General features: G+C 35.4%; 4 protein-coding genes across 10 annotated transcripts in view; 3 read left to right on the top strand and 1 right to left on the bottom strand.

The window, feature by feature from the left end:
• LOC111445436 (regulation of nuclear pre-mRNA domain-containing protein 1B-like) overlaps nucleotides 1-965 on the bottom strand; it is a 13,050-nt gene extending 12,085 nt beyond the window's left edge. For both annotated transcript variants that reach the window (XM_023083818.1, XM_023083828.1), the window contains exons 1-2: nucleotides 635-965; nucleotides 216-322 (exon numbers count right to left, since the gene is read on the bottom strand). In XM_023083818.1, the coding sequence (XP_022939586.1) occupies nucleotides 216-294 (79 nt within the window). In that variant the 5' untranslated portion in view covers nucleotides 295-322; nucleotides 635-965. The remainder of the gene's footprint in view (nucleotides 1-215; nucleotides 323-634) is intronic.
• A 556-nt stretch (nucleotides 966-1,521) lies between these two features.
• On the top strand, nucleotides 1,522-4,389 carry LOC111453933 (membrane steroid-binding protein 2-like). Its single transcript, XM_023095189.1, has 2 exons — nucleotides 1,522-1,987; nucleotides 3,864-4,389. Exons 1-2 carry the CDS (start codon nucleotides 1,647-1,649, stop codon nucleotides 4,141-4,143), a joined length of 621 nt encoding a protein of 206 aa, XP_022950957.1. The 5' UTR covers nucleotides 1,522-1,646; the 3' UTR covers nucleotides 4,144-4,389.
• Nucleotides 4,390-4,977: 588 nt separating this feature from the next.
• Nucleotides 4,978-7,726, top strand: LOC111454399 (protein PLANT CADMIUM RESISTANCE 10-like). 2 transcript variants are annotated; one of them, XM_023095880.1, is made up of 4 exons: nucleotides 4,981-5,180; nucleotides 5,565-5,792; nucleotides 6,370-6,596; nucleotides 7,297-7,726. In XM_023095880.1, the coding sequence occupies exons 2-4, from the start codon at nucleotides 5,618-5,620 to the stop codon at nucleotides 7,465-7,467; spliced, it is 573 nt and encodes a 190-aa protein (XP_022951648.1). In that variant the 5' UTR covers nucleotides 4,981-5,180; nucleotides 5,565-5,617; the 3' UTR covers nucleotides 7,468-7,726. The 2 variants fall into 2 exon arrangements, with proteins under 2 accessions (XP_022951656.1, XP_022951648.1); XM_023095888.1 differs by having other exon boundaries at nucleotides 4,978-5,792.
• A 1,220-nt stretch (nucleotides 7,727-8,946) lies between these two features.
• Nucleotides 8,947-11,173, top strand: part of LOC111449794 — a 7,979-nt gene continuing 5,752 nt past the window's right edge. The window contains exons 1-2 of one of the 5 annotated variants that reach the window (XM_023089866.1): nucleotides 8,947-9,105; nucleotides 9,689-9,957. In XM_023089866.1, the coding sequence (XP_022945634.1) occupies nucleotides 9,722-9,957 (236 nt within the window). In that variant the 5' untranslated portion in view covers nucleotides 8,947-9,105; nucleotides 9,689-9,721. The other 4 variants (XM_023089873.1, XM_023089858.1, XM_023089851.1 and 1 more) reach the window with 4 other exon arrangements.

The raw sequence follows: 11,173 nt of genomic DNA, 5'->3' as shown, positions 1-11,173 counted from the left end.
TTTTTTTTTTTTTTTTTTTTTTTTTTTTTTTTTTTTTTTTTTTTTTTTTTTTTTGACATCCATGACTATAAACACCGAAAAAAATTTAAAATCAATATATAAAAGGGAGAAAATATCTGAACAAAAACTGTAAACGCCGGTGTGTAATAGAACGGGCAATGCAATATTTTCAGGCCACAAAAATAAATTAGAAGATAATGATTAGAGAAGGATACACTCGATGCTCTGCTGAGAATTGTTGAGTTTGGATAACTTCTCAGACAACACCTGTGCTTCAAAACCCTCGTTGTTCATCCCGTGACGAGAATATTATTACATTACCCTGCAGCAAAGTTCCAAGAAAAACTAGCAGTTCATCGAAGCTATGTAAGCTCTGAAAATAGTGAGCACGCGAATTGTAACCAAGAACAAAACTTCAAAAAAGCTACCTTCAACATTATTTCCTAATATAACTAGGCATAACTATCATTCTCAGCACGAAAAACAATTTACGCGAAGCCCAGTTCGAGAACTTATGGAAAAACAACATTAGGGTTCCACACCCAATCAGTAATTCCTCGCCGCTAACGAAAAGGGTGGATCTAGATTTCCATAAAAGCAAAAGAAAGAAAAAAACATTTGAAATTTCGAATACCTGGCGTCTATTGATTCAAGAACTCCACTCTTGACGATAGCCTTTCCCGATAGAACCTCGGGGAGATGAATTACAGGAAGGGAGAAAAAAGGTTGCTGATTGGCGATGATTTTTCCTGGTATTTGTGTTCCCTTGGCAATAGGGATTAGGATGAAGAGAGAGTAAAGAAATTGAAACCGAGAAGGAGTGGGAAAAGTTGTGGGTTTTTGGGATTCCCTAATTCACCAGCAAATGATGGTCCAGAAGAAGGGTGATAAGTGGAGGAAGATGAAAAAACTGGTTTGCAGAGAGTTCGTCAAAATATCGAGAAAAAATGTTGACCAAGAATGGAAAATAAAAATCTCTAATAAAACTTTTCTTTTTTTCTTTTCTAATTCTCTAAATTATTTTATTTTCCTTTCAAAATGTTAATTTTTAAGTTAAATTATCCATCTAAATCTTAAATTTCCAGAAATTATAAATTATCATATTTTTAAATGACATAAATATTCAAAATTATATTTAATAAAAATTTAAAAATTATTATAGGGTGATTTAAATCCTAATAATTTTACTGATCCATATATCAAAATTTTATTAAATTCATATCAAATTTAAAAACATATAAACTATATTGTTACATATTAAAATTCATGCACTAAGGTCATGTCTTTCGTATTATAATGTGAGCCCCAAATTCGTAATTTCAAAGACAGTTAATATAAATTTAATTTAAAATTGATAAAAAGCAATAAAAATTTAAAATGGCATTTACTTCATTAAAAATATAAAAATTGTATTACCTAATTATACGTAAAAATCTTATTCTCAATTGATAATATCTAATAAATGGGTGATTTTTAATAATTATTATAAACAAATAAATTAAAAGGAAAAAAAAAAATTGTCAACCATGGAGGGAGTAGGTAAAGGATTCATGGTTGGTGAAGTTGGGACTTTTATCTTCAAATCCAGTCCACCGGAATCTATTGCGTCGGGGAGAAAATTGCAGTCGCAAAGCTAGAGCGAAGAAATGGAGATCTTCTGGAGAGCGATGGAACAGATCAATTGGTACACCGGATTATCGCCCACCGCCTTCTTCACCATACTTGCCTCAATGATCTTCGTGTTTCAAATGGTTTCCTCCATGTTCGTTTCTCCAGAAGAGTTCAATAAACCCCCAACTGTTCCTGTTTCTTCATCTAACTCGGCCAATTCGAATTTGTTTGTTGACGATTCGGTCGCCGACGCCTCGCAATCAGTCCAAGTAGGGCGATTGACGGAGCAGCAGTTGAGGGCTTACGATGGCTCCGATCCGAATAAGCCACTTCTTATGGCTATAAAGGGTCAAATCTACGATGTATCTTCCGGCAGGTACTTTTTTCTTTTTCTTTTCCTTCATCATTCGTGGAGCGAATTCCGTTTGGTCTCTATTTAGAAATTTGCTCATAACTTGCATAGTTGCCTACTTTCATGAGTTGAAGCAATGAGTATGAAAATTCTTCTTAATCCTCGCTCTAGATGAAGAACTACTTCTGTTTATCTCATGACTGGAGTTCAAGAATTGCAGAATTTTAAACAAAACTGACCAACCGGTGATATTTATTGAGGATATACATTAGAATTTCTTGAGCACACTTCCCGTTGTAATCCCATTTCCACTACTTGTCAATTGTCATATTGTCTGTTTTACGTCAAAGTTCCACTGATCAGCTCAAACTGTTAAGATCTTTGGCCAAGATTTTCAAGGAGGAGAATATTTTTGCACAAAATGTGTTGGCGAGAGGATTGTCAAGCCTTCCATTCGGTTTCTTTGTGTGAGAAAAAGGGTGGTCGGTGTTGGATGAAAGTCCCACATTGACTAATTTAGGGAATGATCATGGATTTATACCATTGTGGAGAGTGTGTTCATCTAACAGTAAGGAGTAAAAGAATGACAGTTGGGCTGTGTGGAACTGGGGACTGAAGTTGCAGAAGGGAAGGGGAAGTTTTTTTTCCTCTCTCTGTGAAAGCGGCTAATAACAGAAATTTTGTAAGTCAACCAGTCTGTTGGGGAATATTAAACTCATGGTCGAGTTTAGGAAGCTTTAGGGTTGGAAAGCCTCTCCATATTTATGTAATACATGGCTGGATTTGTGATATCTCACATCAGTTGGAGAGGGGGAACGAAACATTCCTTATAAGTGTGTGGAAACCTCTCCCTAGTGGACGCGTTTTAAAACCTTGAGGGAAAACCTAGAAGGGAAAGCTCAAAGAGGACAATATTTACTAGCGTGGGCTTGGGCTGTTACAAATGGTATCAGAGCCAGACATCGGACGGTATGTCATTGAGGACGTTGGGCCATTAGAGGGGTGGATTGTGAGATCTCACGTCGGTTAGAGAGGGGAACGAAGCATTTCTTATAAGGTGTGGAAATCTCTCCCTAGTGGACGTGTTTTAAAATCTTAAGGGGAAGCCCATAAGGAAAAGCGGACAATATCTGCTAGCGGTGAGCTTGGGTTGTTACAGGATTGCTCAAACCAATGAACTATGAAGGATGTAGTATACGAAAAGAGTTTCCTAATCTTGAGTTTATGTACACTTAGTGTAATGACCAAAATAGGGTATGAAATTAGTAAATTCGTTGCTTGAAATAAGCAAACAGGCAGACCAAGTACAGACTTCTTAACTTTGTAGATTTTGTTTCGGGACGGGGTAAATGCAGTGATGTAAGGCAAGGGTAGTTGTTAATAGAGACTAGAAGGGACATGCAGCCGTTTGATGGTTCTATTTTGTCCCATGTTTCAAATACGAATATTATTGGAATTAAGACATCGGCAGTATAGAAACTATTAAGTTCTCTTCCAAACTACTACTGATATTGTAGGACAAGCACAGAACTTTGGGTTTCTCAAAGTTCATACGTTCCTTGAGAAATTAGAACTTTTGGCTTGTGTGAATTTATAAATTCTGAAAATAGAATTCATTACGTACATGTCTTAACTCGTTGAGCTATTACAATTACAATTGTATTGCACTTCAGCCATAATTTTTACACGACCACTTGACCCATCCAATTGAGTATCATATTGCACCCACCTAAAGTTCTATAAATCAAGTGTTATGTTTGCATTTCATCAACTGTTCTTAAGGATAGGGACTTGACAAACCTAATTCTGGACAAAATTGAAACTTCTTAAGAGTTGAAAGACTAAATTGAAAGATGTGTGATTGCATAGGATGACACTGTGTTTTTGGTTGGCTTTTCAGGACATTTTATGGTCCTGGTTCGCCTTACTCCATGTTCGTCGGGAAGGATGCTAGCAGAGCCTTGGCCCTCTTGTCTTTTAAACCTGAAGACATTAATGGTAATCTCGAAGACCTGAATGAAGAAGAGCTTGTAATCTTGCAGGATTGGGAATACAAGTTCATGGAAAAGTATGTGAAGGTTGGGGAGCTCGTTTCAGAGGAGGCATTGAATGAGCGTTCTGAAAATGGACACCAAAGTACCGATACCAATCGAGAAGAAGAACCCAACAAAGATCAATAAGAAGGCGTTTATTGCTTTCACCTTTCATCAGGCTGATCACTGGAAGTTCTTGACTTGAATGTGCCTGTCCTTTGCCCTTCCTCCGAATATATATAAGATATTGTGACTAGAAGTGATCAATCCGATTGAAGTTAGATATCCTGCAACATCTTGGCTAGATTTTTGGTTTTGTATATTACTTCACACGAAAATTTTTAATACATATTATTACCTACCGTTTGATGTGTGATATATTATTTTATTTTATAGGTCAAAACATTTAAAAAAGGTTGGCCGTCACAAACAATGAACCAAAGTTTACGTTACAAAATTTTCAATTTTGACATTATGATTCAATTTCAGGTTTTCGAATGATGTTCATGAAGGGTTCAGAATATTCCAGGAATTGCGATAACAAGTGTCTAATCTATCACTATTCTCACAGTTTTGTTACTCTTAAACGTTTTTAATCATGTATCAAGCATATTAAAATTTCATTTGAAAATGAAAATAGTAGCACGTGTGAATATAGAAGCATACATGAAATAATCTCATTTGTTGGGCTATAATTACCGTCTAAAACACAGTGAGTTTATGTCGCTTAATATTTTGTTGGGTCTTGAATGTCTATCGATACTTGAAGGTTAGTTGCCGACCCTCTAGTACCTCAACATAATACCACTAGAATATCGGGGAGCAACTACGTACCTAAACTTACTGTGATAATGCATACATAAACATAAGTGTTTATTTATTTTTGGTTTTACGTGTAATTTTGTAACTTAACAATATTTCAAGAACAAATGTCAAAGTAATTATTTTATATATTAGAAAGAGTGGGAAGCGTTTTGTTAAAAAGAAATAGAAAAAGGAGTAAAAAGCGAAACCCACCGCCATTTCTCTCTCCGGCGCGATACAATTTAGCTACGAATACAAGGATTAGAACATCCCAAGATCTCCCCCGATCGCATCCACATTCCTTCCGTTTCATTCCCGCCGTGCCCTCCCGGTGAAGAAGACAATCAAACACGACATCCATCTCCTGCTTTGATCCACAGGTTCATCCTCGTTTGGGTTCTTCGCTGCTATTCTATTTTAACTCTTTACGCATACCGAACAAACATCTTCGATTTAGGAACTCCAAAACCTAATGGTGTTTCTTAATGTTACTTAATGTTATCTTACTATGAAGTTTTTGTGGCGTTTTTGGGCGTTTCTCATTCCAATGCTCGTTTTTCATGTTGAGCCCTTGAAAAATTTTAGCTCCATTTTTCTTTCCGTATATGGTTTACATCCTGGTTTTAGTTGAGGATTCATCGGATCAGATGAAGTGTGCAAAAGGAATTAGTAGATCGAAGTGTAAAAATCATGTGTAAGTGAGGGGAGGGTAAAATGTAGGTTTTATGAATTGCATTTTTGATGATTCTTAATGAAGCTTACAGGTTGGATTCGTTTGAAAGAGATTGGGAGGGATTTTGTTGTGCATCAGAGCTAGATGGATGGCGGAATAAGTTATGTCCCTCCTGCATATGTTCCTCTAGGGCAGTCTGATTCAGAAGCGGAGATTATTTCCAGAGATGAGGGCAGCCATTCCACACCTAATGAACTTAAGGATGGATTGTCACAATGGTCGTCTGGAATATGTGCGTGCTGCGATGATATGCAGAGCTGTACGCTACTTCCTGCCTTCTGACCTTGATTTATGCGAAGGAAAAGTTATGAAGGTGCATCTTGAGTATAGAAAGGAAATGTATCATTACTTTGCATGTGTTCTTATATCAAATTGATAAATATTTGAATTGTAGGCCAATGGCTGTTTCGATTAGGGAACCCATCATATCCTGTTGTGAAAGCTTGCTCTGCCATTTATTTGTTGAGTTTTCTAGATCCAAGGAAGCGCTGAATTTTTCACTATGATTAGGTTTATTATAGGAAACCTGATCAGCCCTAAATGATGGGCATAGAGCGTGAAGAACTTTGATTAGTTCTCTAACATGTTCATGTTGTAGTATCAATTAGAGTCCCCAGTTTCAATCATCGAAGTGTGTATAAAGATTCGGACAGTTGATCTTTTGCGCCTTTAATTTTTTAGATACCAAACAGAATTTAGATAACATGATGATTTTATACGAATCTCTTTTTATATTTTTGGTGGTGGTTGAATATTACTATCAAGTCAAAGAGCATTGCATTTAAAATGATCTCGCATGTTAAATGGGAAGCTCATTGCAACTTTTCTTGGCGCAGGTTTTATTGGCCTTGTTTGTCCATGCTTTCTGTTTGGGAAGAATGCTGAACTTTTGGGTTCTCGAACAATGTTTGGGTCATGCGCAACTCATTTCATTTTGTGGGCACTTACGAATACAGTCTGCTGCCTGTTGACTGATGGACTTTTCTTGAATCTACCTGGATGCGTTCTTGCATGTTATGCTTGTGGCTACCGCAAGGCCCTACGGTCTAAGTACAATTTGCCGGTATTATATCGTACTCTTATTACTTTTTCATTGTTCATTGTCTTGGAAGCATGAATTATTTACAGATTATATATGGCACATAGCATTTATAAACGATGTTATGCATTAATCTTTTCTCCTGATGGCCAAGAGAATTCGAAGTTTTAAGTGGCTTTTTTCTTTACATTTGTCTCTGACACAAGACTGGGAGTTAGTTCTAATGTAACGACCCGACTTTTCGTACATATAGCGATCAGAGCCGTTATAAATGGTATCAAAGCCAAACACCAAGCAGTGTGCTAGCGAGGACGCTGGATCCCCAAGGGGGTGGATTGTGAGATCCCACATTGGTTGGAGAGGGGAACGAAGCATTCCTTGTAAGGGTGTGGAAACCTCTCTCTAACAAATGCGTTCTAAAATCTTGAGGAGAAGCCCTTGAAGGGAAAGCCCAGAGGACAATATCTGCCTGCGGTGAGTTTGGAAGGTTACAAAAGCATTCCTTTTAAGGTGTGAAAACCTAAAGACATTTTAAATCTTTGAGGGGAAGCCCTTGAAGGAAAAGCCTAAAAGACCTATGGGTAGGTTTGGGTTGTTACATCTAATGCCTTTATCCTCCATGGAATATAGCCCAGCTCACTACAAGTTCTCTAGTCAATGAATTGAGTTGCGGATTGCTATGCTTCCATGAGCCACACCTAATAATCTCCGAAATGTGATGCAGGAAGCACCTTGTGGAGACTTTGTGACCCACTTTTTCTGCCATTTCTGCGCTATCTGTCAAGAATACAGAGAGATTCGTGAAAGAGCTAGAGGATCCGGTCCCCATGATTTGAGTTTGGCTGTTGTTACCCCGCCAACAACTCAAACAATGGATTCTAACCCAGAAAAATAGTTCCTTAATTGCTGGAGCTACCGAGAAATACCGGTAACTTGTTAGATTTGCTCGCTTAGCACCCAGTTCTTTCTTTCCCTCTTTTGTTCTTACTGGACTTTTCAGAGTTTCTTCTTTCCCTCTTTTTTTATTATGAGATTTCCCCCCCTTCTTTCGTCTATTTAACATTGTAGTATTATTAGAAATTCAGTCCTACTAGTGATTGATAAAATTATGTTTTAAACATGAGTTATAATGATTGGTAAATTGATATTAAATATACTGTTTGTTTGATGTTGGTCTTTAAGATTCATAATTTACTATGGTTGATGTATTATTACGAAAGAGGGCTAAAACCTAAAGCAAAGTAATTCCTATTTTCAAGTTTTCTTTAATGTACCGTTAAGGTAGAATTTGTTGCTTGTGGATTGTAAATCTGTTGCTTTCGCCAATAGTAGATTCAATTTATATATATATATATTTAAAATGCATATATGATCATTGTTAGTATTTATATTATTTCAAAAGTATATAGAATTAGATCTAGTTCTTTGCCAAGGTGGTCTATTGTCTTTTTCTCCTGCACACACGTTGTTAACATGTGTTTTTATTGCTGAAAGTTGTTTAAGTTTTCATCGATAACTTTTCTATAATAATTTTAAACTGATTTAAATTTTAAACTTTAATACAAATGGAAATGTCTAGTAGTAGGTACGCATGTGTTTTACTTCGGAATTCATATAATATAGCCATATACACATACCATTCTATGTAGTTTCCTAAATATACATCTTTTTTTAAATTTTTTTTAATAACCTTCCATGATAAAAATTGCAATAAAACATTTATAATAACATTCAATAATAAAAAGTAAAATACTTTTTTTAAAAAAATATCTCCAATAAATGTATTTCTTTTCTTCTAGATACATGTTTAAGATCTTCCTTCCATAAGTTAAAATGTGGAAACTCTTTTATAATTTAATGACATGCTTTATTATTCAAGCGCGTTGTAGATATTCTATTTTAATAGTCTATTTTAATAGTGACGATATTGATCCATTGTTCACAGTATATTCTATATAACATCTACCTGTCACATTATATTTATTATATTTTATGAAGTTGGTCCTTCAATGACACAGGTCATGCATGTTCAAAGACCGAACATAAAGAGAATAAGCAATACTTGTATTCTATGCATACAATATTTCACATAATTGTTTAATATTTTATGAACTGAACTTGTACATTTTTTAAAACAACTTTATTTAAATATTATTTTAAATAGATCAAAAGATCCTTATAATACAATAAATATGAATCGAGACAAGTGTTCCAATGGCGCCATATTTAGGAGCGTTTACTGTGAAATCAATTTTCTCCGTGTTGTATCTGTCACGAACAGCCATGCCCAAAATTGTGTGTTTGTGTGTGTATATATATATATATATGTCACGAACGGCCATGAACGCACCAACCACTTGTCATTGCAGAGCTTTGCATTTTGAGAGAGAGAGAGTGACTTTTTTGGGATTCGTCTAATAATAGTATTGATTAGGAAGTTTTCGTCACGAGAAGCTCCACGGGAAATCAAGTATCTGTGTTTGTTTTGAACTCCAGAGTTGGTTCGCTTTCTACTCCTCATCTTTCTTCCTCGGTTAGCGCTTTTCTTTTTCATCGTCCTGTTTCGATGTCTTTTTCTTTTTTCTTTCTTTCTTTCTTTCTTCTCGCAATTGAAGGAAGGGAAAGAACCATGTTGTGCCACGATTGTGGTTTACTTTGGCGTATATCTTTTGTTTCGTTTGGAGTCTGAAGACGTTGAATGAGTTCAGGATTATATATATGTGTGTGTGTGTGTGTGTGTTTGAATGTGTTTCCATCTGCTTTTTGTTTTCGTTCATCTTTGCCCGTTTTTCTGATCTCATCGCATGAAGGCGGGGAAGGTTTTAATCTTAGAAAAGTTGCGGTAGTTCATATTTTTGGCGCCACTCTGTTTCTTTGGATGATTTTCTGTTTTGGATTTCTTTTTATATGAAGTAGACAGGGAAACGAGTGGGGAAATCTTAGCAATAAGAACTCAGAAATCTCTTAGCAAATCAGCGCTTGTGAATATTTAGAATAATAAAAAAAAATAAAATAAAATAAAAACCGAGTTTCTCTGTGTATTTCTTCATTTTTCCTCCTTCAGTTATTGTAATGATTATATTCTCTCACTCTCTCGCTAACTCTGTTCTACTCAGATTGAAGATTGAAGTCATACTGGTTGGAAGCAAATGGGGCTATTTCAAAGCTCAAATCCCATTTGCCCCAACAACCAGCACTGTTCGGAATGGGTAAAGAAGAATATGAAATACTGCTTCTGCAGTACGAAAGATGGAGTTTCTCTCACTCTGGGATTGATTAGTGTTATTAGTTGGGGTATAGCGGAGATACCCCAAATCATTACAAATTGCAGGGAAAAATCTTCCGAGGGCCTGTCTTTGGCTTTCTTGCTAACATGGATACTGGGGTATTTCCCTTTTTTTTCCTTGGCTTGCTTTCTTTGGGATTTTAACATTTTAGAAATCTAACTTTATTCAAATGAATTGATAGTATTTCTGAGGACTTCCAGTTTGAATAACAAAAGTTATCTTAGGGCATTTTTCAGTGAAATCTTGTTTGATTTTGGCTTGGTTGGCGTTACCAACTACTAGTTATATTTGCTGTACTCCTCTAATGATTTATAACACTGTTTTTTGTTATTCTTGCTACCTTTGATGGTGTTGAAAATCATTTGTTACCCTTCTTTCTTCTTTTTGATCACTGGAGTTTCATGGACTCTGCTCCTTGAATTATGCTTGTGGCCCATCTCTACTAATTTTGGGGAGGCTTTGCACACTCTAGGCCAACTTCAGGAGACAAGGAGTGTGTAAGTTATTAAATTTTCTAATTTGGAGTTTGAACCCAAAACTTTGGACTTTCGCTCATGTTCATGGAACCCTAACCACCCTTAAGCCAATAGAATCCTCTTCTGCCCTGCACCCAGAAAGGAGTGGTGGCGTATAGAAAGGGTTCTTTGACCTTGCTAATCGATATTTTATCTCCCTGCAGGGTTATGGTTAAGAATTTGGTAGAACTCTTTCTATAGTTTATTTATTCACATTATTTAGTTATGTGAATGCATCCGTACGAAAAATATTTTTTTTTTATTGCTTCGATTGTGGTACAAATGTTGGCAATATCTTTGAGGTATGGATTCATAAATATAAGCCAGTAAATGGTCAATCACCATGATATGTGCTTTAAATAGTTTTCTCTTGGATTGATTGAGTATTACATATCTACACGCCTCATTTATTTTTACATTCAAAGCTGCCAAGATACAGGAAAGAGTTTAGTAATCTTTACAATAATAATTCATTCGTAACTATTTTCCAGTGGAATTTTAGATTACTTGCAATTTTTTTTTTTTTTTTTTTTTTTTTTCTTTATAAATATTCTTTTATAATAGTGATAACTCATATATTTTTTAATTTAAAATTAAATTATTTTTATTTCTTTTTGACGGGTTTTCTTTAGAGTATCATATCGTAGATATGAAAGTGGAGGATTCAAAGTTACGAGTCCTTAAAAAAATATAACTCCAAACGTCGTACCTACTAAATTGTGATTAGATTTTGATAATTTTATTGTTCTGATAAAGTATTTATTATTATTTATATTATTAGGTTAAATTAATAAAAATA

Source organism: Cucurbita moschata, unplaced genomic scaffold, assembly GCF_002738365.1.
Source record: "Cucurbita moschata cultivar Rifu unplaced genomic scaffold, Cmos_1.0 Cmo_Scf00001, whole genome shotgun sequence".
In the NCBI taxonomy this organism is placed as follows: domain Eukaryota; kingdom Viridiplantae; phylum Streptophyta; class Magnoliopsida; order Cucurbitales; family Cucurbitaceae; genus Cucurbita; species Cucurbita moschata.
This window is presented reverse-complemented; position numbering and strand designations above follow the sequence as displayed.

Excerpts from the sequence above, each read along its gene's own strand:
- LOC111453933 (XM_023095189.1), top strand. The coding sequence starts at position 1,647 with ATGGAGATCTTCTGGAGAGCGATGGAACAGATCAATTGGTACACCGGA. Across the intron at positions 1,988-3,863 it reads TACGATGTATCTTCCGGCAG|GACATTTTATGGTCCTGGTT; the intron begins GTACTTTTTTCT and ends TTGGCTTTTCAG.
- LOC111454399 (XM_023095888.1), top strand. The coding sequence starts at position 5,618 with ATGGATGGCGGAATAAGTTATGTCCCTCCTGCATATGTTCCTCTAGGG. Across the intron at positions 5,793-6,369 it reads CTGCGATGATATGCAGAGCT|GTTTTATTGGCCTTGTTTGT; the intron begins GTACGCTACTTC and ends TTCTTGGCGCAG. Across the intron at positions 6,597-7,296 it reads GGTCTAAGTACAATTTGCCG|GAAGCACCTTGTGGAGACTT; the intron begins GTATTATATCGT and ends AATGTGATGCAG.